Consider the following 24,335-nt stretch of genomic DNA (forward strand, 5'->3'; position numbering starts at 1 on the left):
ACGTCAAGTTTCTTCCTTGGATATTTTCTTCAGCAGTATAAAAATCATCCTCTTTCTGTTTTCCAACTCCCAATTTTGCATCCCGCATACCAGACCTTATTGGCTCAATTATTCCTTAATATAAACCGAAAAAATAATTTACTACCCAATTATTTGATAGAAAAAACATAACAGATGCACAAACAATGAAGTTCCTGAAGAAATGTTCAATTCTCGTGTCTATGTTGAGAGCTAGTTCACCCATAAAACCTTGATATAACATATTATAATCAATCTACTTCAATAGGAGAATTGATATTTATTTACCTTGTTTATCCTTCCCAAGACCTTTTCCTTTCCAACCCATCTTTTGGAGAAGCCTAAATCCAATATTAGAAGATGACAATTGTGTATTCAATGAAGTTTGTTCTACATTATCAAGATCAACATTTTTAGTAGGCCTGTGATTAATTGGCAGATAAAACACAAGAGTATGAATATCTGAAGTATATGTAAGACAATCAAATTTACTTTTGTAGAAATCCAACAACCATCAACCTAAAAAACATCTCGATACTTACATCCACCTTTTCCGGCAGTGTATCTCCTGGATTCGTTCCTTGTCTGCTGTTATAACATCTTTGGTGATTCATTTTATCCTGTATACATAAGACGAAAACCCTTATAACTAAAGAAGAAACGAAAAAAACCTAATTAATCATAGAGAAAAGATCCAACTTTAGGGATTCGAATTTATAATCTCATATAATACCAACCATTTCCTTCAAACCCAGTTGACCTATCTAGCCAAGTCTGCATATTTGATGAAAGACCCAATCTCAAAGATTTAATAATTTGAAAGAACAAGATCTAGCTAGAGAATACATACAAGGCTTTGGAAGTGTGGTGTCGAGGTCGGAGCGAACATTGCGTTCGACGGTGACGGGGGCAAGTGGAGCCTCCGATGATAAGGCGTTCTTGTCTTGAGTCGTCGTCATGTATGTGTGTTAATCTGATATCCAGAGATGAATGCATCGCGATCGCGTCTTCCATTGGAGATTGTTCTTTCGTAGTTTATTGTAGATCGATTCGAAACCCTAGCCGTTTTCATATATTTTACAAATGTCCGAATCTCAATATATAAACTCAGATATACCAAATGTGAGAAATACCAAATGCGAGAAATACATTCTCGTAACTGAGCACCAAATGCGAGAAATACATTTCTCGTAATTGAGCATCAAATGCGAGAAATACATTTCTCGTAATTAAGCGATAAAACAGACGCGCGAGGGGTATTATAGACTTTTCACAGGACAAAAAGGCCATTTTTGTCAATTTTATCAACCGTGTGCCTTTGATAGAATTAGACCTCTTATGAGGGTTATTCCATCCAATTTCGCTTAGGTTAAATAACCCAATCTTTGGGTCATTTCGTCCGTTTGAAAGATTTTACTTTTCCTCCCACAGAATACCGAGAGTTCAAAAACAAAGAGGAGAAATTTAACTCAACCTGATGTTCTAGAGGTCGCAATGGAGAAAACTTCGGCAACCATGGAGGATTTGCAGACGGCTCTGTCCACTCGAGGTTTGACAGTTTCATCTCACCCGGACAAAGGTCGCCGCCTTCTGTCCACCAGAGACTTCTCTCCAGGTTATTTATCTTTCTCATCGTATAATCTCTATTTTCTTCTATGTGGCTAGCATCCCCTACATACTGATAAAATATAGGGTTTACCGTTAAGGACTTTCAACTGTCTACACGATTAGGGCTTTGATACTCTAGCTGATAATACTTCCTAGCCCGATAAACAATATCAGTAGCTGATAGGGAAATAGCTTATTTCTTTCCACCTTAAGCAGGAGAATATTTGATGAGACTAAATTCAAGAAAAATAGAGTATCAAAATCATTGAAACTTATTTTAGTAAGGACCTTCGGGCAAATATGCTTTTGTAGCCAAAAGAGTACTAATGTGTGGCTTTTGTAACTAAGAAAACTGAAATTTGAGGTCACTGGATTTGGTCCTTGGTCTTGTGTTGCGAAGTCATGTTAAGTTACCAACTTGCATAAAAGCAAACTAAGATATGAGGCAGAGGACTCAACAATTGTACCAAGACCATATACTTAAGAGAATTGATGAATGACAAGGAAACTTCATTTAGATTCTTAATTGTAGCAAAGAATAGTGATTTTGTATGAGTGAAACAAGGAATATTAGCCCATCTGATAACAATTTTATAAGAAAATGTGGTGCAGTTGGATACACTGTGGGCTATGAGTGCTTTAATGTGAAATGGTTACTCCAGATTATGTTAACATTTTTAAGCTTTACTGTGAACTTTGAGAAATATAAACACCATTTGGTGTTTTCATGTTTCTTCCTTGCTTGATAGTTAGCAACATGAAATGGTTATAACATTTATTGTTTTGCCAATATGACATCTGTAACAGGAGAAGTAATTTTGAGTGAAGAACCTTATGTTTCTGTACCAAACAAAGAATCAAGTGCAAGATGCGAGTTGTGCTTCAAATCTACTAATGTAAAGAAATGTTCGGCTTGTCAGTTTGTCTTGTATTGTGGGAATGCTTGCCAGGTATATGATGATGCAACATCACACAATTATTAGTTTATTTATTTATTTTAAAATGTTAAACCTTGTATAAAGTAGTGTTGCTTAGGTTGTGATCTACAATAATTAAGCATCAAACCATAAAGCAAGGGGAGGAAAGAAGAGAAGAAAAAAAAAAGGCCACTCACTAGGACTAACATCTCCAAGGATGGAAGATTTCCTTGATAAATGACTATCAAACATATCAACTATCAAACATATCAACTAATATAGGAAGTGAAATCCATGAGAACCAATCACTTCAAATCCATCGCCCGTATCACATCACTGCACTATCCTCGTGTCTTTAACTGCATAACACAATACTAATGACATCCACGACTAATTGAACAACCAATCACATAATTAATAGTTTTAGGCTATAATTGGATTGATGTAACTGAATTTGAATTTCAATTCTCTGTAATTATCAGTCTTAGGCTATGTTTGAAAGATAATAGAGTTGTAATTCTTAAGATATGTTTTTAATTATATATACATTTAAATTTTATTAATGTTATTAAAAAATAATTTTAAAATTTATTAATGCAATTCCTTAATATATGCAAATAAAAAAAATAATAAACCAATTTAACGAATCATACCTACTTTGATAAAAAAAAATGTTGGCCCAACCCGTGATCCTGTGGGGCCGTTCTAACATTGAAAAAAAGGTTAGTCTGACATGTAGTTTGATGGAATGAGACCTTAACGAGGCATAAGGACATTGAAACTATTTGGGACCACTCATGACTGGGTAAACTATGCTAGGACAATAGTCTAACATGTTGACCATGTTACTAATGAATAAAATGATTAACTCTTATACAGAACATTAAATACAGTGTTTGAAGCTTGAATAAAAAAAATGTAACTATCTCTTAGAGTTTACAAAAATATTGAGATGAGAAATGAATGGCCTAAGCTCTTAGATGAGAAAACCATGCAGAACTTCCATAGCTAAGAAGAGTTTCATTTCCATTCATATATTCATTAATATTCCTATCCTCTTTCTAACCTCTATTTATAATCTACAGAGGTTGCTGCATAAAACCAACCTAACAACTTGTAGTTAGGCTAAAAGCAGATAGATAATAAACTTCAGGTTCTTATTTAGTACGTAGTCCTAACTCTTAACCACCTAACCTAATGTGTAACAAAAAACTCTAAAGGTTGGAATTTCATTTGAATCAATACTCATTTTTACTAGTGTTTACATGTGTAATTTTTGTGTCTGAATCAAACCAAATATTGTTTTATGTATGTATTGATATCAGACTATGCTCTCTTTAAGTTTATGGTTTATTTGGACCTCAAGTTAATGTTACTAGGCTCATTGTTCTTTTCCCCTAAAATGAATTAATTCTTGTGACCATTCTAAAGGCTCACACAAGCTAATTTATACATCTTTTACACACATTTAGTCTTATTTTAACTTTGGGTCAAAGATGTGGGGGCTTCTTTTTCTTTTATTTATCCCTTGTATCAATTAACAAGGAAATATTGTTGACAATATGTGTTCTCTACTCTCATAATTCAATTGTTATTATTTCAGAAGTTAGACTGGAAGTTGCATCGTCTTGAATGTGGAGCACTTTCAAATATTGAAAAAGATAGGCTAAAGTGTCTCACGCCTTCAATTCGTTTGATGGTGAAGCTCTACCTTAGGAGGAGATTGGAAAATGAAAAGGCAAATATTCTATCATCCTGATTGATTTTCCTCTTAGTTTGGCTAGAAAATATTTTCATGCGAGGCTGCTTTGCTAAGGAAAGAACAATTTTATAAAGACTTGAGGGTTATTCAAGTTGGTCATAGTAAATGAAATTTGTAATCCCAATACTTGCACACACTATATTCTATTTATTAGTAAAATCATCTATTTACTCTTTAAAATCTAACATTAAGAAAATAAAAGCATATAATTGGACAATCGAGTTTATGCTCCATTAAATGGTTCTCATACTATTAAAAGACCAGTCATGTACTTTTATTTCCTTTCCATGTTATGAAATGGAGGACGACAGTTAATAAAATAGGATAAAAACAACACGAGGATGATAATTTCAAAATCAATTTATAATCTTACTGATATAGGAGTAGTTATACTACAGTGTTTAATGTCTTGATCCTTGTTATCGCTGTTGTACCTTCTCATAACTGCTTTAAAGCTGTTCTGAGTAATCAATTCAGTAAACTCTATTTTTTACTGTTGTCAGCTACTGACTATTCTTTACTGATTGAGGAGTTCCTCAATCTACCAGATATTGATTTCTGAAATGGCTCTGAGTTGGTCTCCTGATGCTTCACTTTTTGAGTTTGAAATATAAGTTCTTGAGAAAGTTTGGAGTCTTATATCTACGGACCATTAAGATTTTTTTTTTATATTCTGTTTATTGTCCCAATACTCAAGTTGTAACTGCGAATGCGTAATTTTCTTAATCATTCCACCAGGTTATCCCTTCAACTCATACTGCCAACTATAGTTTGGTGGAGGCTATGGTTTCTCGTATCCACTTCTGTTTCTTGGTTTATCTGTTTATTGTTTCTTGATTCTGTCTGTAAGTAATTAAAACATATAGCTTCTTGAATTCTCCTGCGTTATATCTGTAGAAGTTTTCATTGCTTCTTAACTATCGTTACATGAAGATATTTCGGAGATCAGTGAAAACCAGTTGGTGCTATATGCCCAGATGGCTAATCTTGTCAACTTGATACTTCAGATGCCAGACATCAATATAAAAGGAATTGCGCAAAGTTTCTCCAAGGTATTTGATAACACTATCTTTTGTCTTGAAGTTGCACCCTAGACTTTTCTCGATATGCTTAGGAATGAACTCTGAAGCTTCCTTTTTCTTTTTCCGGAAGCGATTGTTTCTGTCTTAAGAGCAAGACACCAATCTCCTCTCAACAGGTTATTAGTGAATTGTACATTGGATATGGTTCCTTTACTTTAGAATTGCACATAGTTGGAGAATAATTAATAGGATAAGGAAAACACATCCCTCATAGCCTCCAAGGCATAGTTCATTGAGAAACCTGGTGGAGGCTCCAAGAGTTTGATGTAGTTATTTTTATTTTTTTAAATAATCAGATTGTTTAGAAAAAAAAAACATTGATGAAACATTTGATTATTTGGGATAAATGACTAAAATATACTTTGTATTTAATATTTGAAATGTTATAGAAATTATAAGATTATTTTTGTTGATGATTTGCTTGATGAAGTGGGATAAGAGGTTATTTAGATTAAATTAGAATAACCCCTCACCAAAAAGGCCAAGTCTTACAAATCAGATGCAAGCAATCCTTAACATTATTGTGTTCATATCATTGACAAATGACTTACATTTGTCTTTTATGGTGTTCGGTAGCTGCACATCTCAGCAAATCTGTAAGAACATCTTTTTGGTCTGACTGTCCCAGTGCAAGTCTCATTGTTTACAAAATGGTACAAAGGTCTTTACAGTTCCTAAAAAATTGTACACAGATGATAGTATAGGTAAAGAATGAAGAAAAGATTAAAATAAAACACATCTAACTTTCTTGTGACATTTTCTTGTTCACCTTCTTCAACATATCCATTAGATTTCACTAACACCTGTCATTCAAAAGAAGCTTCTCTTATGACATATTCTTCATCTAAAACATGTAGCTTGCATGCAATGCACATACCATTTCTGACTGGGAATTGAGACCCTTGGGGACAGGACTGTATACCATTGTTGCTATTATCAATCACAGGTACTGAAGTTTATTTGACATGGCTGTATCCTGAATATCTTTGAAAAAAAAGTCTGTATCCTGAATATCATTTTGACTAGCTACTAATGTTGCTATAGCTGCTTGCCCAATTCTGTCCTGGTATTTGAAGGAAGGTTGGCTGTCATTCGTGCTGTACAACATGTGCCGAAAGGAAGCGAGGTAATGTCTTTTGTTTGTCTCTACTTTTGAGTCTTTTGACCACTAGAGAAAGATCTAAAGATACATGATTTTCCGCTCAAAGAGACTTCGATGAACCACCATTAGAATCTGTTTTTATATTTATTTGAGTTTGTTCATCTTGAATTCCTTACTCCAGGTAGGTTAATATCATCCTTTTGAAGTTGATAACTTCCAACCTTTATCCCACAATATGGAATTTAGATTCCATCTAGTATATGCATTAGCATTTAATAAGTATGTGAAAGACAAAAATAATTTAATCCTCTTTTTTATCATGAAGATTACTGGATTGTTCCTTTGTTATTAAAATTCTTTAATCAAGCTAACCATATTATATTTTAATCCATCCAACCAAGACAACTCAAGTGTAAAGAGATTGGACTTGAGAAGTGTAGAATTTTAGCTTTTGAGAGTAAGAATGTGATAATATTATTCTAATGTGATCCGATAATATACAACTAAGATTGTGAGAAATATATAGTACACTGTGAGTATGGATGACAACGGGGCGATACCTGATGGGTACTTATCTACCCGTCCCAAACCTGATGGCCCATGGGAATATGTTAGCTCATCCCGTCCCTGAACTTGGGGGAATTCAAAACCCGACGGATACCCGGAACCTGATTTCAGCTAGTTAGGAATTTTAAACATCCACAAAAGATTTATATTAGAAACGATGTTTGATGTATCAGATAATGATTACTGAAGGAGATAAACAACAAAGAAGTGTGGTTGTTGTGAAAATCTGGATTTTACCAAGTTAGATTTGAGTTTTATTTTTTTTGAATTGAGAAGAGAGATAAAATTGAATGAGTTTGATGAGAGATAAATGTAAAGAAATTTTTTGAGAAAAATAAATGTTGGGTTTTGGATTTAGGGTTTTGATGGGAAATATGAATGTAGAAAGATATCTAAATTGTATAGTACAAGTGTATTATTAAGTGTAAATTACGCTCATCCAAATTATGGAGTACAATAATAGGATAATTATGCAATAGGTACCCGAAAATCCAAATGAGTAATGGTTGATAACTGTTCCTGAAATCTGTCCCTAAAAAATAAATAAATAAATAAATAATATATATATATATATATTTATTTTTCCTCACTCTTCCAATAATATTATTACTTCATAAAGTGTACTTCATAATGTAATGTATTATTGTACACTTGTACTATACAATTTGAAATTGTTCCTAATCAAACATTTATTTTTCTCAACTTTTTTTCTTCCCATCAAACTCAAATCTATCTAAGTAAAATCCAAATCTATTAGCGATCATTGTCTACTGCGCCATACATCATTTCTAGTATATAAATCTAAAATTGTTCTTTAGATGTTTAAAATTCCTAACTAGTTGCAATTTAGTTTCGGGTTCTCACGAGTTCGGGGTTGGGATGAACTAATATATCCCCATCGGATTCGGTGATGGGCTCGGGTAGTAATTTTTAAAATCGGGTCCAGGGACATATAGTTAAGTACCCATCGGATATCGTCCGTTGACATCTCTAAGTGAGGATATAATATATCTATATTATTTATTTATTTTACGGGGACGGGTTTCTTGTACGGTTATCAACCATTACCAAATCCGATGGGGATTTCAATTTCATTTCCCATTCCCAATTACAAATACCCAATCACGGTCGGGAAATACCCACGGGTATCGAATTTTCGGGTACCCATTGCCATCCCTAAATTGTGGGGATAAAAATAAGTAAATCCCAGTGGACATTAAAAGCAGGGCTACATAAGTGATAGTGCAATTCTTAGTTGTGGACATTAGTCGTTTGTATCCATCCACCTTTATCAATTGAAGTATTGTCTTTGTTGTTTCTAAGTTTGTGAATTGAGTCCATGGAGATTGTCCTTGCAAATTGAACATCGAGAAAACTTTTGATCATGTCAACTGTGACTTCGTTTTATCCTCGAAAAGATGGGCTTTGGGGGAGAAGTGGAGAAAGTAGATGAAGACATACATTTCGGAACCCAGGTTCTCTATTATTATTAACGGGGAAGTTTGCGGGTTTTTCAATGTCTCAAGGAGACTTAGACAGGGGATCTTCTATTGCCCCTTTTGATCACGATCGCTATGGAAGACTATCTAAGATTTTTAAGAACACATCCACCGCAAGGCTTTTTACGTGGATAAATTTGGGAACATCGAGACAGACTAACTTCATTATTCACCTCATTTATAGGTACTTATAAAGGCATCCTGCTCAGGGCTCAAGATTAACATAGATAAATTAGAGGGTTTTTTTTTATTGGCGGACATTTTTGCGTTCAAAATCAGAATCTTCCTTCTAAGTACCTAGGTTTCCCCTGGAGCCAAGACTAGTGGTAAGGACATCTAGAACCCTACCGTTGAGAAATGATGGCTATACTAGTTTTTTGAAAGAGCAACCTTCTCTCAAGGGCGACATACTAGTTCTCGTGAAGAGTTCTCTTGCCACAAGTTTTACTTTCACTATGTTCTTCGAATTCATCGTGAGTAACTTTCTCTGGGTAGGTTCAGCATGATAAGGATTACTCATCGGGTCAAGTGGGACATTAAGAAACTTAATATATCTGAAGGCGGTCTTGGAATCAAGGACATCTCTCTTTTCAACACTTCTCTCCCCTTTGCAAGTGGTGGTGGATGTTTAAAAATGAGAACGCATGTTTCAGGGAGATCCCACAAGGGCAGTAATCTCTAAGGGCACATTACCATTACATGGAAGACCCTTTACCCTCTCCTCGGTGGGTAACGTAAAGAAAATCGATTTTTGGAACCACACGTGGTACCCTAAGGGAAGTTGGTTGACTATTTTCAGGACCTATACGAGATCTCTAACACTTACTTCCGGCCTCTTTGAATGGAGAATCACATCACATCGTTGCCTTTTTGCTTGCTGAGGAGGACATATTGGTTAGCATAGTTGAGACCCTTACGCAAGTTACAATTCAACTGGAGTCTGACGATAACTTTATTTTGACTGTCTCTCCTGATCAGTGTCATCTACCATGCGACAATCCAGGGGAGCCAACTCAATTCCCTTGGAAGGAAGTATGGAAAGCTAAAATTCCATCTAGAATTTCTTTCTTTGCGTGGAAGCAATTCACTGGGGAATCTTGATTACAGTCAAACTTAAAAGGAATGGGCATGGGAGCAGTAGGTGTTGTCTTTGGAAGAATAATGATGAAAGATGTTTTTTCGCTGTTTGGACTCTGCTAGAGGGTCCATTTTCATGTACATGTGCTTTGATAAATAGTTTTCATAATTTGGATGGGATATGCAGAAACATTCTTCTCCATTACAATCTTAAACATGTGGGCCCTTCTGCAAAATCTTTTCAGATTTCATTTGGACGTGCAATTTACTGTTGCTGACTTATCTGAAAATAGATCAGGTGGGGAGCAAGTATAACATCGTTGATGACGGGAAGCCTATCCCCCTCTTGTAGAAAATTGAAAGAGGGATAATATTATTTAGATAATTAGATATTAAGTTAAGGTTTACATGAAAAATTCAGATATTTAAAGGACATTAAGTTTAATAAAAAGAAAGACTGACAACAAACAACATGTTGAGTGTAAACAAAATAACATTTTGAGTATAAACAAAATTGTACCACTTCTATGGAAGATGAAGAGATAAATCAAGACTTTTTACTAGATCTGGAATTATTTGAGAAGCTCAGTGACATCAGTAATGACTTTTTACTAGATCTGGAATACTTTAATCATATCTCATCTCAATTTGAACTATCTTCTCTCTGTTTTCTTGTCAACCATCTTAACGTGCTCCCCTTTAATCTTCTACTCCTAGCAAAAACATGTCTGTAGAAATAATTCATCATGTGCATCTTTTCGGTTTTGTTTTTGTTTTTTCTTGTTTTTCAACCACACCATCAATATATTGCTTGAAACACCAGTCTGACGTTTTCTGATGCCTGTTTTTATGCTTACCTGTGCAAAGATCCTGATAAGCTATATAGAGACAGCTGGAAGCACTATGACTCGGCAAATAGCTCTCAAAGAACAGTACTTTTTCCGCTGCTCATGTCCCTGCTGTGTAAAAATGGTACTACATTTATTCATGGAAGATCCAGTGTATGTTGAAAATTGTCACAAATTTGATTTTTCTGAACCTCTATTGTCACTAAATTTGCTACTTTCTCTTTTATGATGAAGGGACAACCTGATGACATACGTGAAAGTGCAATTCTTGAAGGTTACAGATGCAAGGACAGTAAATGTGATGGTTTCTTAATTCGGGATTCTGGTATATGCTTGATGTGCAATGATGTGCAATTCTTGAATGTTACAGATGAGGATGGCATTTTATTCTTCTCATTCTTAAATATGCAGATGATACAGGATTTACATGCCAGTTTTGCGGACTTATCTGGAACAAAGAAGATATAATGATAATTTCTAGTGAAATGAAGTCAATGTCAGAAAAAGCCTCCAAGTTGCTTTCTAATTCTCGTATCCTCTTTATTCTTCCTTAAAGGTTAATAAGATATTGGTGGTTCTTGAAATTCATGTCTTTTAGTTTTCTCAAACTGTTGTAATTTGTACAACTAGGTACGGAATTCCAGAAAATTAAAAGAAATTTGAGAATGAATTAGTGGGGGTGCAGTTACTTGATATTGATGTTGGAAGTTGGGGCTTAATAAGTTTTTTTTTTTGGGGTAATCTACTTTCAGAGGACATTGCATAAAGTCAGAGTAAAAGTAGGTTAGAGGTGATCGAAATGTCAATTTTTTTTCTGAAAGTTTAAAACCTTCCATAGTTAATTTATGATAGAAAAACGACTTGTTTTGATGAATATATGTGTTTATTTGATGGGAAAGACAATTAATATGTCACTTAAAGAACAATTGAATATGACATGTGTCTTACATGAATTGAGATAAAGTGATCTTTATAAGTTGCGTGTCAGTTTATTGTTCTGAGTCGTTTTTGTTTTGATGTTTGAGAATATTTGAATCTTTTCTTTTATTCTTCTACCATCGATTGTACTATTTCTTTAAGAAAGGCTAGGTAATGCAGAAGCCAGTGCTACATATAAGATGGTCGAGAATCTCCAAGTGAAACTTTACCATCGATTTTCCATTAAACTGATGCGAACTCGTGAAGATCTATTGAAGGTCATTCTATTTCTTTGACATCGCTTTATTTGTTTATTCCTTATCTTTGTAGTTGATAAATAGATATCTTATGCAATGTACTCCCTCCAATGGATTTTATTTGATCATTATCAGAAAAAGAATGTTCATTTTTTTTATCATCCGACTCATTTCAGCATGGTTTTATGCAATTTATGGATGTTATGATTAATTCATCACTTTTATAAGCCATTTCATTGCTTCCCTTAAACTCACCTAAAGTATTGTGGCTCTAATATCATTCTTTTTCCCAAAAAAAGTAAACTCACCTAAAGTATGCAAGATCTAATAAAATAGGATAGAAAATTTCTGTTTAGCTAGCTATATGAGCTTGATTTTGTGTTGATGCACAAGTTGGGGGCAAATAGCAGAGCCTAGAGATGCCTAGACAAAGATATCATGATTTATTAAGTTATGATGAATTTTATTAGGTAATGATGGAAATGAAAGACTGGAAACAAGCTCTGGCATACTGCAAATTAATCATTCCAGTAATTTTATTAGGTAATGATGGAAATGAAAGACTGGAAACAAGCTCTGGCATACTGCAAATTAACCATTCCAGTTTATGAGAGTATGTCTTCTGTACTCTTCATCTTTTTTGAATTGGTGCAATTTATTTGCACTCAACATGTTGTTTTGCTTATACTCTACACATTATTTGTTGTTAGTTCTTACTTTATTTACACTCAATGTTTTTTTTATGTATCACACATCTCTAATGTAAACCATAAATCATATGTGAATAATATTATCAGTCTTTACTCTCAATATTCACGCTCAAGAGCTCAATATTCTATATGGTATCAGAGTGTCTATTGACGGTTTCGTCAATTTAAAAAACTGTCACTTTATATCTCGGCCGAATCTGTCTGTAATCGTGTCTCGACAAATTTCTGTCAAAAAATTTTCACTTTTCACTTCTATCCAGCGACACTCCGGGGAAACTCTCTTAAAAATATTCCTTAATTCTAAAATCGCATCCAAACACACTCCCGCAAAGGTTTTTGGATTCTCCTCTTTTGTCCACACTCATAACCACAATCGGGACAAACTCGATTCTCGAGCCACAAAATGCATCTTTCTAGAGTACTCACCAAATTTGACATGATACAAATGCTACTGTCCTCACTCTAAACTCTAAAAAGACTTTCTACTCCATTAATGTCTCATTCTTTGTAGATCAACCCTTCTACCACCATGTTGAGGGGAGAACCTCAACAATCTTCAACATTCTCATTCTTTGTAGATCAACCCTTCTACCACCATGTTGAGGGGAGAACCTCAACAATCTTCAACATGATGGTCCTCCAAAAAACATAATTCCTCATACCTTCATAGATTTACCCGAATCTGTACCTGAAACCACAAATCATCTTCAATCAAAGTTACATCCGAACCTACAACAATTTCTAAACCAACCTCACATACCTTCATACATTTACCTGAATATGTACCTGAAACCATAACATCATCTCCAATCGAAGTTACATCTGAACTCACATCCACTTCTTCACCAATTTCATATCTAGAAAAAAAGCTAAAAGTCTACCTTCGATGAAGAGCACAACTTGCACCTGTCCATTAATCCTATGCGGGACTGAGTCCTACAAAAATTTCAGGTACGACAATTAATCATGATATTACTTCTATTGACTTACCCATTGCACAAATCAACCGATCTCGAAATTTGTTTCATACAAATGTCTATCGGAGTCATACCAGACATGCATTGTCGACTACGAGAACGTGAAAATACATGCATCCATTCATTAAGCCTTCGAACAACTGAAATGTGAACGTTCCGTTAATAAGGATACTAAGGCACGTATACATAGTCCTTTTGTGAGCTTCCAAAGGTAAAGAAACCCATTGGATGTAAATGGATCTTCAAGACAAAACATAACTCAGACTGATCGATTGAAAGGTACAATGCTCGTCTAGTCGCCAAAGGATTTTCCAAATCATATGAGATAGATTATTTAGAAATCTTTGCGCTTGTTGCCAAACTCAACACCATATGAATACTTCTATCTCTAGCCCAACTCGACGTAAAAGATGACTTTCTAAATGGAGACCTTGAAGAAGGAGTCTACATGAACGTGCCTCCTGGTTTATTAGTGCTTCACCTAACGAAGTTTGTTGACTCCATAAATCTCTCTGTGGTCTCAAACAATCACTAAATGCATGGTTCGAAAAATTCTCACGTCAGCAGTTCCTTAAAATGCATGGTCTCAAACAATCTCTCTGTTGTCTCAAACAATCACTAAATGCATGGTTCCTTAAAATAAGCTGACGGGTAGACGTAACCCATGTCAGCAGTTCTATTTTTAATTATACACAATAAATAATTATAAATAAGGCAGTTAGCCAAAATATGGAATACTTAATAAATAATTATTTATAAATAAATAATTATTAATAAGCTAGTAGCTAAAAATATGGAATTGGCGGGAAGTTAATTATGGCAGATGATGGGTATATAAAGAAGAGATCATAATCTGCAAGGGTACCAGACATTTTTACAAAAACCTTCTAAGGTCAACTTCTCTCTCCTATCATCTTCTTCTTCCTTAGTTAATTCTTACTCACTCACTCACCTAATATTCTCAATTGCAGATTGCAATTGTGAATCTCATTCTCACCCTCCATTCTATTCTACTCTCCACTTTAAATCACGGTATCTCTAACTTATAACTATGTTATCAGTTTAAATCTACTTTAAACTATATCAGAGTGTAGAATTATCTCTCCTTTTTTCTTGAATTGGTACAATTTATTTGCACTCAACATTTTGTTTTTTTCTTATACTTTACACATTACTTGTTATCAGTTATTGCTTTATTTACATTCAATGTCTTTACATATCATACATCTCTAATGTAAATCATAAGTCATATGTGAATAATATTATCACTCTTTACTCTCCATCTTCACTGTCAATCTTTACACTCCATCTTCACTGTCAGGAGTTCAATATTCTAAATCTTCTTTTAGCTGAGCTTCTGTTTTAAAGATTTATTTATCCCTTTATTTTGATTATTTAGAGTAACTATCCTCTATATTATCTATATTATGTGAATAGTGATTCTGCTTATTAATTCTTAGGATTATTATATATATGTCCAAGAAGCATTAACCTTCCAAGTGGTGATTACATGATTTGTTTATGTCAAGAATAAATTAAAATATGCTGAAGTATAATTTTGTTAGCAAATCCATCAATGTAAAGAACTCGTGAACTTCGATATAGAGATAGGTGTAGAATTATCTCTCTATCTTCTTTGGAAGGAAATATGGAAAGTTAAACGATTCCGAGAATTGAATGTTATCAGTAGCAAATTCATGGGACTAATTGATTGAAGATTTGTTCTTGGTTGTCAAATCAATTATAATTCATATGATTTTTTTGTTTAAATCATTTCCTTTCCTGCAAAGGTAAATTTTATTATTTAACACTAGACCTCTTATGTACTGAACACAAACAATACACAAGTAATACAATTCTCCAAATATTTTGTCTCTTAAAATTCTACAATAGGTTTATTATGTAAGAGATCACTAAGAGATCCCTAGATTTGAAGGATTATTTTCATTTTATCAGATCCTATAGTTCTAATTGACTCAATGATTTTCAGAACCTATTTTGTAGGGATATTTTTCACCTTATTAGATTCAATCCTTTATGGAGATGATAGATTTGACACATTCTTAGTTTTCAAAAGAAAGTTTATATTAAGTCATTGTTTATGGAGAGTATTTTTGTCCCCTGGATTTAGAGGGTGATCGTTGTTAGAGGTTATCGACTTTATTAATGAATAGTAGGGGGGAATCTCTAGTGGAGAAAATGTTAATTGCCAGGTTGGATGTTGGTTCTAGAAATCGGGATCATGTTTTAAAAGGAAATTAGGATAGCAGAAGTAATTTGTTTGGGTGGAGAAAATGAGGGAATGCCTTGGAGCTTGTTTGATGTATATTTTTTAAATAAACAATTTTTTGGAAAAATTCTTGCTTCATGAAAAATTGGAGTATTTAGGTTAAATGACTAAATATCTTTTATATTTAATAATTATTCTCATGAAGTTCATCATTACATTCAATTGGGTCGTTTAACCACAAAGGCAAAGTAAAATTAAAGCAAATAAAAAAGGACAAAACAAGGAGCATAAGCAAAAAGAAAGCACACAGTAGCTAAGCAAAAGAGGTGGGACGAGACATGTATGCCAAAATAGGATAACGCCCCCATAATGCACAGGTGGAAGGGTGGGATGAAGCGACTACCCTGTTTCAATTTAATATTTTATAAAAAAAAAAATTAAGTAAGAATAGTTTAGTATTTTAGTTGATGATTTGATTGATGAAGTGTTTGTTGATAGTATAAGGGGTTATTTGGAATAAATCCAGAATAACCCTTCATCAAACAAGGACTTGAACTTTGTAACCATGAAGAAAATGTTGAATTTTTGGGAATTTAATTAGACCGCTTGAATTTGTTTGGAAATCCAAATCTGCATAATATTTCCACCCTTATTCTTGTAGATCTAACTTCTGTTGCGTAAAGCAAATTTGGATGTTAAAAGTTGTTTGACGGTTATCAATTATGTGGGAATTCGCTTTATATGGGAATTCGCTTGAGCCTATTTTTGTGTGACGTGCATTTCTAAAGTTGTTCGACAATTATCAATTATGTGGATCTCTTAAATGGGTTTGTGGCGTTTCTTAAATGGGTTTGTGGCGTTTTATCTTCCTTTTTCGGATGATGGGCACATGGGATGTTGTTATTAAGTGGTTGCTTATGTTGCTCATGAATATTAAACGACTTGCAGATGGTTGGTCACAAGGAGACACCCATTAATTGAGGTGCAGTGTCCTGATTTCGCAAGGATTGTCTTGATTGTGGGATGTTTTTCACACAATTTGATGATTATTTCACACAATGGGATGTTTTCAAATCTTAATATTATTCAAGAAAATAGTAACTAAACAAGAATAAATAAAGGATGGGAGAAGAATGCTTATTCACAATAGACATGTAAGCAACTAAGGATGGAAACTTCAAATATCAAATAACAATAAAAAAGAGATGAAGATTCTTTTGGATTAGATCATGAACTCAAAAGAAAAAAAATTATTTCTTCACATTCCTTGATCACTTGTTGAACCATGAGAAGCAAAAGTTTGCTTCTCCTTTTCACAAATGAATAATCAAAAGTTCCACATAAGGATAAACAATTAAGTCTTTCCCCAAAACACCTTCCAAACTCATACTCATCAAATCACCCTGATTAATTATGAAGGTGAACGACATATTAAAAAGGAAGTTATTCTAACTAATCCTTGTTTGTTTGGATGCAGGAGTATATCCAGAGTTGCACCCATGCCTCGGTCTACAATATTATACATGCGGGAAACTTGAATGGTATGAATGTGCCTCTTTCCTCGCTCACTCTACCCTTCATCCAGATTTCCATGTTTTATGTTTTACAAGATTGTTTCTCTTTGAAACGAGAGAATTTGTTGTGGATGTGCATGTCTTTGCAAGAGAGGAGTAAATACCTTTATTGTAACTTCACTCATTTTCAACATATTCTGCTCGGTAGTTAAATAAATCTATGTTCTTTTTGACCTGTGTGATGTGAAAAATGGATATGTTTTTATTGGAACAAGAAAATGGACGTTTGGCTTGCAAATTTCACTTGAACTTGTGTCTCGTCGTAATCATGCACATGGATGTGACTTATGCCTTAGATTTATCCAGATCTGTTTGTGTTTCAAAATCAAAAATCTAGATGAGAAACAATCAATAAATTTCTGAATTTGTATTTGACTAAATTTAGTTTCCAAAAGTTTTTGAATCCATAAACAAAAAAACAAAAATGTTTTCAAATGAGGATCATTACAGTTTCTTTGCAACAATTTACCATACGAGAGCTCTGTTTGTTGGATGAGCATCTTTATATCCGTGTATATGATGAGGAAGGCTTTTGTAGTTGAGAATAGTTTACTTATAGTGGATGATGATAAAAGATCTAGGGCTGGTTTAATGTGGGGTTAATTCGAAATAATCTGTTATATATTTTTGAACTATCTTGTTTAGTTGTTATTTAGGTTAAATGATTATATATCATTTGTATTTAATAATTTTTTCTAAATAAAATTTCACACTACCACCACAGTTGACACAAAGGTTGCCTTTTCCATGAGGGAAACAAACCATTTATATGCAAGTCACATCATGAATTGCAAAGTATAGAATAAATCACTCAAAGCCCATCAAAAGGCACCGTAGTGATCAATATTTCGATAGGCTGATGATAGGACGATCAATCATTCCACTATGAATCCTTTGCATTTTTTTCTCAAGTTTTGATTTGACAATTTTCAATATTTTGTTGTCCTCTCTTTGGCCTTGCTCCCACTAATAGACATTTTAACCATTCAAACAGTCTCCTCATCATTGTTGGTATAGTATAAGCTTCCACTAAGCTTATCACCTGAATAAAAGTTCTTTCATTACTAGAATGCAAATTTAAATTTTTGTAAATATATATAAAAGGAAGAAGTAAAGATATTTTAGTTGAGGTGTTTAGAAGTATTTGTTGTTGAAACTTATATTTAAGTTGTTTTCTCTTTACTTGTATGATAAACTGATTATTTCTCTTATTATTATTCTCTTCTGGTATGTTGAATACAAGTAGAGGTCAAAACAGCATTAAATAACAAGTGTTTAATAGAAAAATATGTTTTTGGTTGGAATAGTCCTTCTTTACAACTTACTCCTCTCTATATCCAGTTTTTAAGATGGGGATTTTTAGCCAAAAGTATTGTTATTATGTTTTGTACAGGTTACTTGGGGAGACAGAAAATGCCATTAGGTCACTCACCAAGGCTGCAGATATACTGCGAATTACACATGGATCAAGTTCTGGTTTCGTGAAAGAACTGGCGATGAAGCTTGAGGAAGCACACGCAGAGGCTTCTTATAACTCATCTAAAGAATGACCACTTAACAAGTACGGAGATGGGGGAATTCAAATACAAACTAACAAGTCTTGCGATAAAACTGAAACTAGTGTTCTAGATCTGTTAGGAAAGTGAGTGAAATCGTTTAAAGTATTTCTTGACTCGATAAGATCTTTTAGTTGTCATCTTAGGTAATGGATGTAATTTTTTTTGGGATATAAATGGTTGTATGTTATTTAATATAGTGATGAAATTGAGAATAACATTGTGAAATTTCATTCAAGTAATAACTAATTTAAGTTTTTAATATACTTGTTTTTTTATTATAGAATTATCTCTCTATCTACCTTGGAAAGAAACAATTTCAAGAATAGAACGTTATCAGTAGTAAATCAGTTATTCTCATTGATTTGCTACTTGATTAAAGATGTGTTCTTGATTGTCGATTTGATTTTTATTTTATTCATTGTTCAAATCAATTAATATGTTTTAATTTTATTAATTGTTTAAATCATTTCTTTTCATACCAATTATTTTATTTCCTGTAAATGTAATTTTCGATATTTAAACATTAGACTCCTTATGTATTAAATATAAGCGATAAAAAATATTATTTTTCTTCTCTTAAAATTTTTACATGGTATCCAAGCATTATTGAGTTCTCAAAAGTTTTATTTTTTTCGATCGGTTATCTCCTATCATGACTGACCAAAATTATACCGCGCCATGCACCTATTGGCAAGAAATCGACGCTGTCGAATCACTTCCTTGGATGAACCCATCGACGCTGATATCTACCGCAAACACTCCGCTCAGAAGATGTGTTTTAAATTTATGTCCGACTTAAATAACAATCTTGATGATGTACAGTCACTTATTATTTCAATGAAGCCACTATCATCGATTAATGAAGCATTTACTGAGATTTATCACGAAGAAGAAAGACTTCATTTAATGATGTCGGGTGGTATACCAGATCACATGGTAGCTGTCGAATCTGAACTTGCAGCCCTTCTTACCAAAGCTCGTCATGATGGTAGATCATGGTGCGACCTTTGAAAAAAAAATTGGTCACACTAAAGACAAATGTTGGATAATCTTTGGAAAACCCGTCGATTGGATGTCATGACATAAACGTTCAGCAGCCACCACTCAATCGCAGCCGCTTTCCAGTGTTGCCTCCTCGACCGACGTCCAACTGTATGCTCTTCGTCGACTCCTCGTCGCTAATCCCGAGTTGCTACAACCTGCCTCTAAAAACAACGATAACAACTCTGTTGCTGCAAAAATGCCTTAAATAAAATCAACTCTGACTGTCCCAAAGCGCTTAACACCCACTTAGGATACGAAATCGGGGAAGACGATTGACAATTCTAAGTTAGTCTATCCACAAAAAAATCTAGCGAAACTCTGGCGTTTCAAGCCAACTTGCTGTCATCAAATTCTAGTGAAACTCCGGCGAATTAAAATCAACTCACTGTCATCCACCGAAACTCAGGCGTTTCAAGGCAACTCGCTGTCATCAAATTATAGTGAAACTCCGGCAATTCAAAGTCAACTCACTGTCATCCAGCGAAACTTCAGCGTTTCAAGTCAACTCGCTGTTATCAAATTCTAGTGAAACTCCAGCAATTCAAAGTTAACTCGTTGTCATCCACATTTCATCCCATCGGCAACATCCTCTTCAATTTCTGTCCAAGGCTCTATTACACTTATCTACGTCACATCCCGCAATCAGGTGACTGACATATTCACCAAACCGATTTGAGGAGTGTGTGGCAAGTTGAGTAGTCTCAACATCTACTACCCAACTTGAGGGAGTATAGAATTATCTCTTTATCTTCCTTGTAATGAAACAATTCCGAGAATGGAATGTTATCCGTAACAAATCAATGAGAATAATTGATTTGCTACTTGATTGAAGATTTGCTGGAGATTGTCAAATCAATTATAATTGATTTGATTTTTATTTTATTCATTATTCAAATCAATTGATATGTTTTTATTTTATTCATTGTTTAAATCATTTTCCTTTCCTGCAAATGTAATTTTCGCTATTTAAACACTAGACTCCTTATGTATTTAATACAAAGTTTCTTCTCTCAATAAAAATAATATTTTTCTTCTCTCAAAATTTCTACATTTATATAAAGTAGTGAAATTGTTTTGATTGTGTCAACAATTAGAATGGGGAGAATTTAATATTGAGAGTGATTACTTATAACTAGGAAGATCCTCGTGCGATGCACACAGATAAAAATATATTTTTACAACGTCTCGCGTTCATTAATTTGGTTTTGAATTTAAAATATAAAATGTTATTAACCTATTTGTTTAAAAAGTTGTACTTATTTGTTAGGTTGCGAGTTTGAAACATATTTATAGCATTTTTAATTTTATTTTTTACCGTTTTAAGTTTATGGGCGGGTCAACCCAGAATTCGACCAAAATATCTATTTACTCTTACATATATATCAAAATTAATCAAAACTCTCAACCCGACAATCTGGACACTTTCAAAATTAAGTATCATTATATATATATATATATATATATATATTAATTAGTTAAAAATATCCCGCGTTCATCAAATTTGGTATTGAATTAAAAATATAATGTGTTATTAGCCTAGTTGGTTAAAGAGTTATACTTATTTTGTTAAGTGGCGAGTTCAAAACATATCTATTGTATTTTTTATTTTATTTTTAACCGTTTTAAGTTTATGGGCGGGTCAACCCAGAATCCGATCCAAGTATCCATTTACTCTCACATATATATCCAAATTAACCACAGATCTCGACCCGACAATCCGACATTTTCAAAATTAAGCATCATTATATGTATAGATTATTACCATTTATTGGTAGAGCATATTATTTATATTTTATTGGTAGAGCATATTACTCTTTGTTTGCACAATCACTCGATATTTAACATATAATATAATGAATAGTCATGGTCCATATTCTGGGTTAGCGTGTCAATAAACTTTTTAAAATAAAATATTATTCAAAAATATTTTAAATTATCAATAATTAATTTGAATTCAAATTTAAATAATCCGGGAATTCGCAATAATTCTATTCTATATTTATCTTCCTTGACTAGGAAGAGAAAGAGAAAGAGAAGCAAACCCTGCGCTATTCTGATGGTAGTGAACAAGTGACGACATTACCTCCGTTGTTCATTACCTATGTTGTTTAAATTAATTTAAAATATTATTTATTTTAAATAGAGTCGCCAATTGATTTTTGAAAACGAATAAAAATGACATACGTGTATAAACATATTTTTAGCTAGAGTTTCTTTTACTTCGTAATTTGATGATATTCAGGAAAGAGCTTTCGTATTTTATCCTTCGTACCCGTTTTGAAAACGATCTCTAATTATAAATTTGAATTTTGAATATCGATTGTATAACGTTTTATTTTAACCGATTATTTTTCTGGTCCTATGCATTCGTAGGTTTTAGCGTCATTTAAAGAATTGTAACAACAATTATTTAAATGATGATACACGTTGATGATGATGACTAGAGATGAAAATACTTGAAGAATCATCAATTTAAAAGACATTAGGGTTTAAAAATAAATCATAAACAACACTTTGTCAAAATATTTTTTTGTGAAAATATCTCAAAAATATTTTGAAATCATTTTCTAATTTTTTGGGATTTTTAGAAAATGATTCGAGGTTCTAAAACTACAAAAATAGTTTTGGAGTTTGAAAATGGGAACCAAACAGTGTCGTTGTTCAATGTCGACGCATTAGGAGTGTCAAGCCAAGAATACCAATCCATGACAATGATTCCTTATGCGAACTCCTACCATGGTATGGCATTAAGAAGATGGTATATAATGGACGATCAACACATAATTATGCATATGGGTCTTGAGTGAGTCACTTTCTATTACACCAGCGAGCTTTTCAAACATTTTGAATGAGACTGCATGCCTCCCTGTTGGGATTGTGTGGTTGTCATAGACATGCCTATTGATCACAATGCTTACGCAAGCTATATAAAGTTGTGGAATGATGTAGTTAAAAAGGGTATCCCAAATGATAGAAAAGATTATCTAGATCAAATTATGGAAGAATACCGACTTCAACAAGAAGAAGAAAACAAAGGTTCTGTCACCTCTACCTGCTACAACAGGACTCGCTCTCCCTAAAAAATCTTAGCTTTACCACTGTTATATAACCAAAGGAGTTAGAAAGCAATAATTATAGTTTATGGACCTAACAAACCATGTAACACAGAACTTCGAAATTTTGAAATGTATGACATCGGAGTTCTATAAAGCAAAATATATAGAATACTTATTAGATGTTCATATTATAAGTCATATTATTTGCATATATTTACCTTTTGTTTTTACAATTGTAATACTTACCTCTTCTATAATCACGAACCATAATCGTAATACGACCCCACGAAGAAGAGATCAAAATACTGGACGTTTTATGCGTCAAGAAATGGTCGAAGGAACTCCAGAAGTTGATACGGTGTCTCTGACTGAGTTTGTTGAAATAAAGACTACTCTTCAATAAGTTATAGAACAGTTGGCGGTATTAACAAGTTTAATAACTTATGCTACTATTCATTTTCAGAATCAGCCATCCTTGTCTTGACAACCACCACAATTTGTCCCACCTATATTCACACCAACCAGGTTTAACCTTCCAACTCACCGTAACGTGGAAGAAGCCTCTCTTTATGATGAGTTTGAAGATGATGATAATAGATCGATTAGAACTCAACTAAGAGTTTTCGACGTTGACCCTAGTAACGCCCAAGAGGTCATATATCCTACGATTATTCCTCTACGGAATACGAGGTACAAATGGCTCAGTTGAATGTCAACCAAGCCAAGATTCAAGCTTGGTTCAATCAATTAACCAAAGGTAACATTGATGAACACCATGATTGGAAAAATTCTATGAAGACTGTTGAACGAGCAATCATCCCATTTGGTGTAAAGCTACCATCTTTATCAAAATACGTAGGCAATTCTTCTAGATATATACAACGGCTATGACCCCTTTACATTTGGGAGAACTGACGATCCTCCAACTATTTCCACAATACTTAGATGATGTAACCTTACGTCGATATCACCAAAAGAATGCAGTGTACCTTTAAACTATCGATGAACTCGCATCAACCTTTATAGAATGATTCAACATAGAACAACCTGAGAAGAAGCTCAAGAACGTGAAATAAGGTGAAAATAAGAATTGTTCGGTTTTCATCGAAAGATGGAAAACTATTACTAAAGAAATCGATTCTTTACCCAGCAAACAAAGACAAATTAATATGATTTTGGATAATGTTAATGGTCGATACTCAATTGTATTTTCCATTTAAAATTTCTAAAAATGAAGAAACTCCTCGAGACTGGTAATAACCCCGACGAATCCTTTGAAAAGGAAATGAAAGAGGGTAAAATCGTAAAGACATATGCTACCCCTGCGCGACCTCAGAGAAAGGACAAAACTGAAGTTCATTAGGTCACAGTTGTTTGGCAAGCTTTGACCTCTCCTAAGCCAAGTCTAAGCAAACCAATATTGGTTAAAACAAATTCCCCGACGGCATCTAAATCGTTAATATCAAAGGCCCCGAGATCTCAAACTTTTGATGATTTGGGTATAACCCTTAAATCAAACTTTTGCTCTCC

General features: G+C 33.6%; 1 protein-coding gene across 1 annotated transcript; it reads left to right on the forward strand.

Moving 5' to 3' along the window:
- Positions 1-1,434: 1,434 nt before the first annotated feature.
- LOC124915311 (histone-lysine N-methyltransferase ASHR1) lies at positions 1,435-18,964 on the forward strand. The gene is made up of 14 exons (XM_047456005.1): positions 1,435-1,633; positions 2,434-2,576; positions 4,147-4,281; positions 5,044-5,098; positions 5,239-5,357; positions 6,245-6,333; positions 6,432-6,513; positions 10,500-10,604; positions 10,715-10,805; positions 10,892-11,011; positions 11,570-11,676; positions 12,199-12,268; positions 17,050-17,113; positions 18,540-18,964. The coding sequence occupies exons 1-14, from the start codon at positions 1,513-1,515 to the stop codon at positions 18,694-18,696; spliced, it is 1,458 nt and encodes a 485-aa protein (XP_047311961.1). The 5' UTR covers positions 1,435-1,512; the 3' UTR covers positions 18,697-18,964.
- Positions 18,965-24,335: the final 5,371 nt, after the last annotated feature.

The sequence above is a fragment of the Impatiens glandulifera genome, chromosome 9 (assembly GCF_907164915.1).
Source record: "Impatiens glandulifera chromosome 9, dImpGla2.1, whole genome shotgun sequence".
In the NCBI taxonomy this organism is placed as follows: domain Eukaryota; kingdom Viridiplantae; phylum Streptophyta; class Magnoliopsida; order Ericales; family Balsaminaceae; genus Impatiens; species Impatiens glandulifera.

What these genes read in the sequence shown, in the direction of transcription:
- LOC124915311 (XM_047456005.1), top strand. Translation starts at nt 1,513, where the DNA reads ATGGAGAAAACTTCGGCAACCATGGAGGATTTGCAGACGGCTCTGTCC. An exon ending in GGTGGAGGCTATGGTTTCTC is followed by an intron (nt 5,099 to 5,238) that starts GTATCCACTTCT and finishes CGTTACATGAAG; the next exon opens with ATATTTCGGAGATCAGTGAA. An exon ending in ACATGCGGGAAACTTGAATG is followed by an intron (nt 17,114 to 18,539) that starts GTATGAATGTGC and finishes TGTTTTGTACAG; the next exon opens with GTTACTTGGGGAGACAGAAA.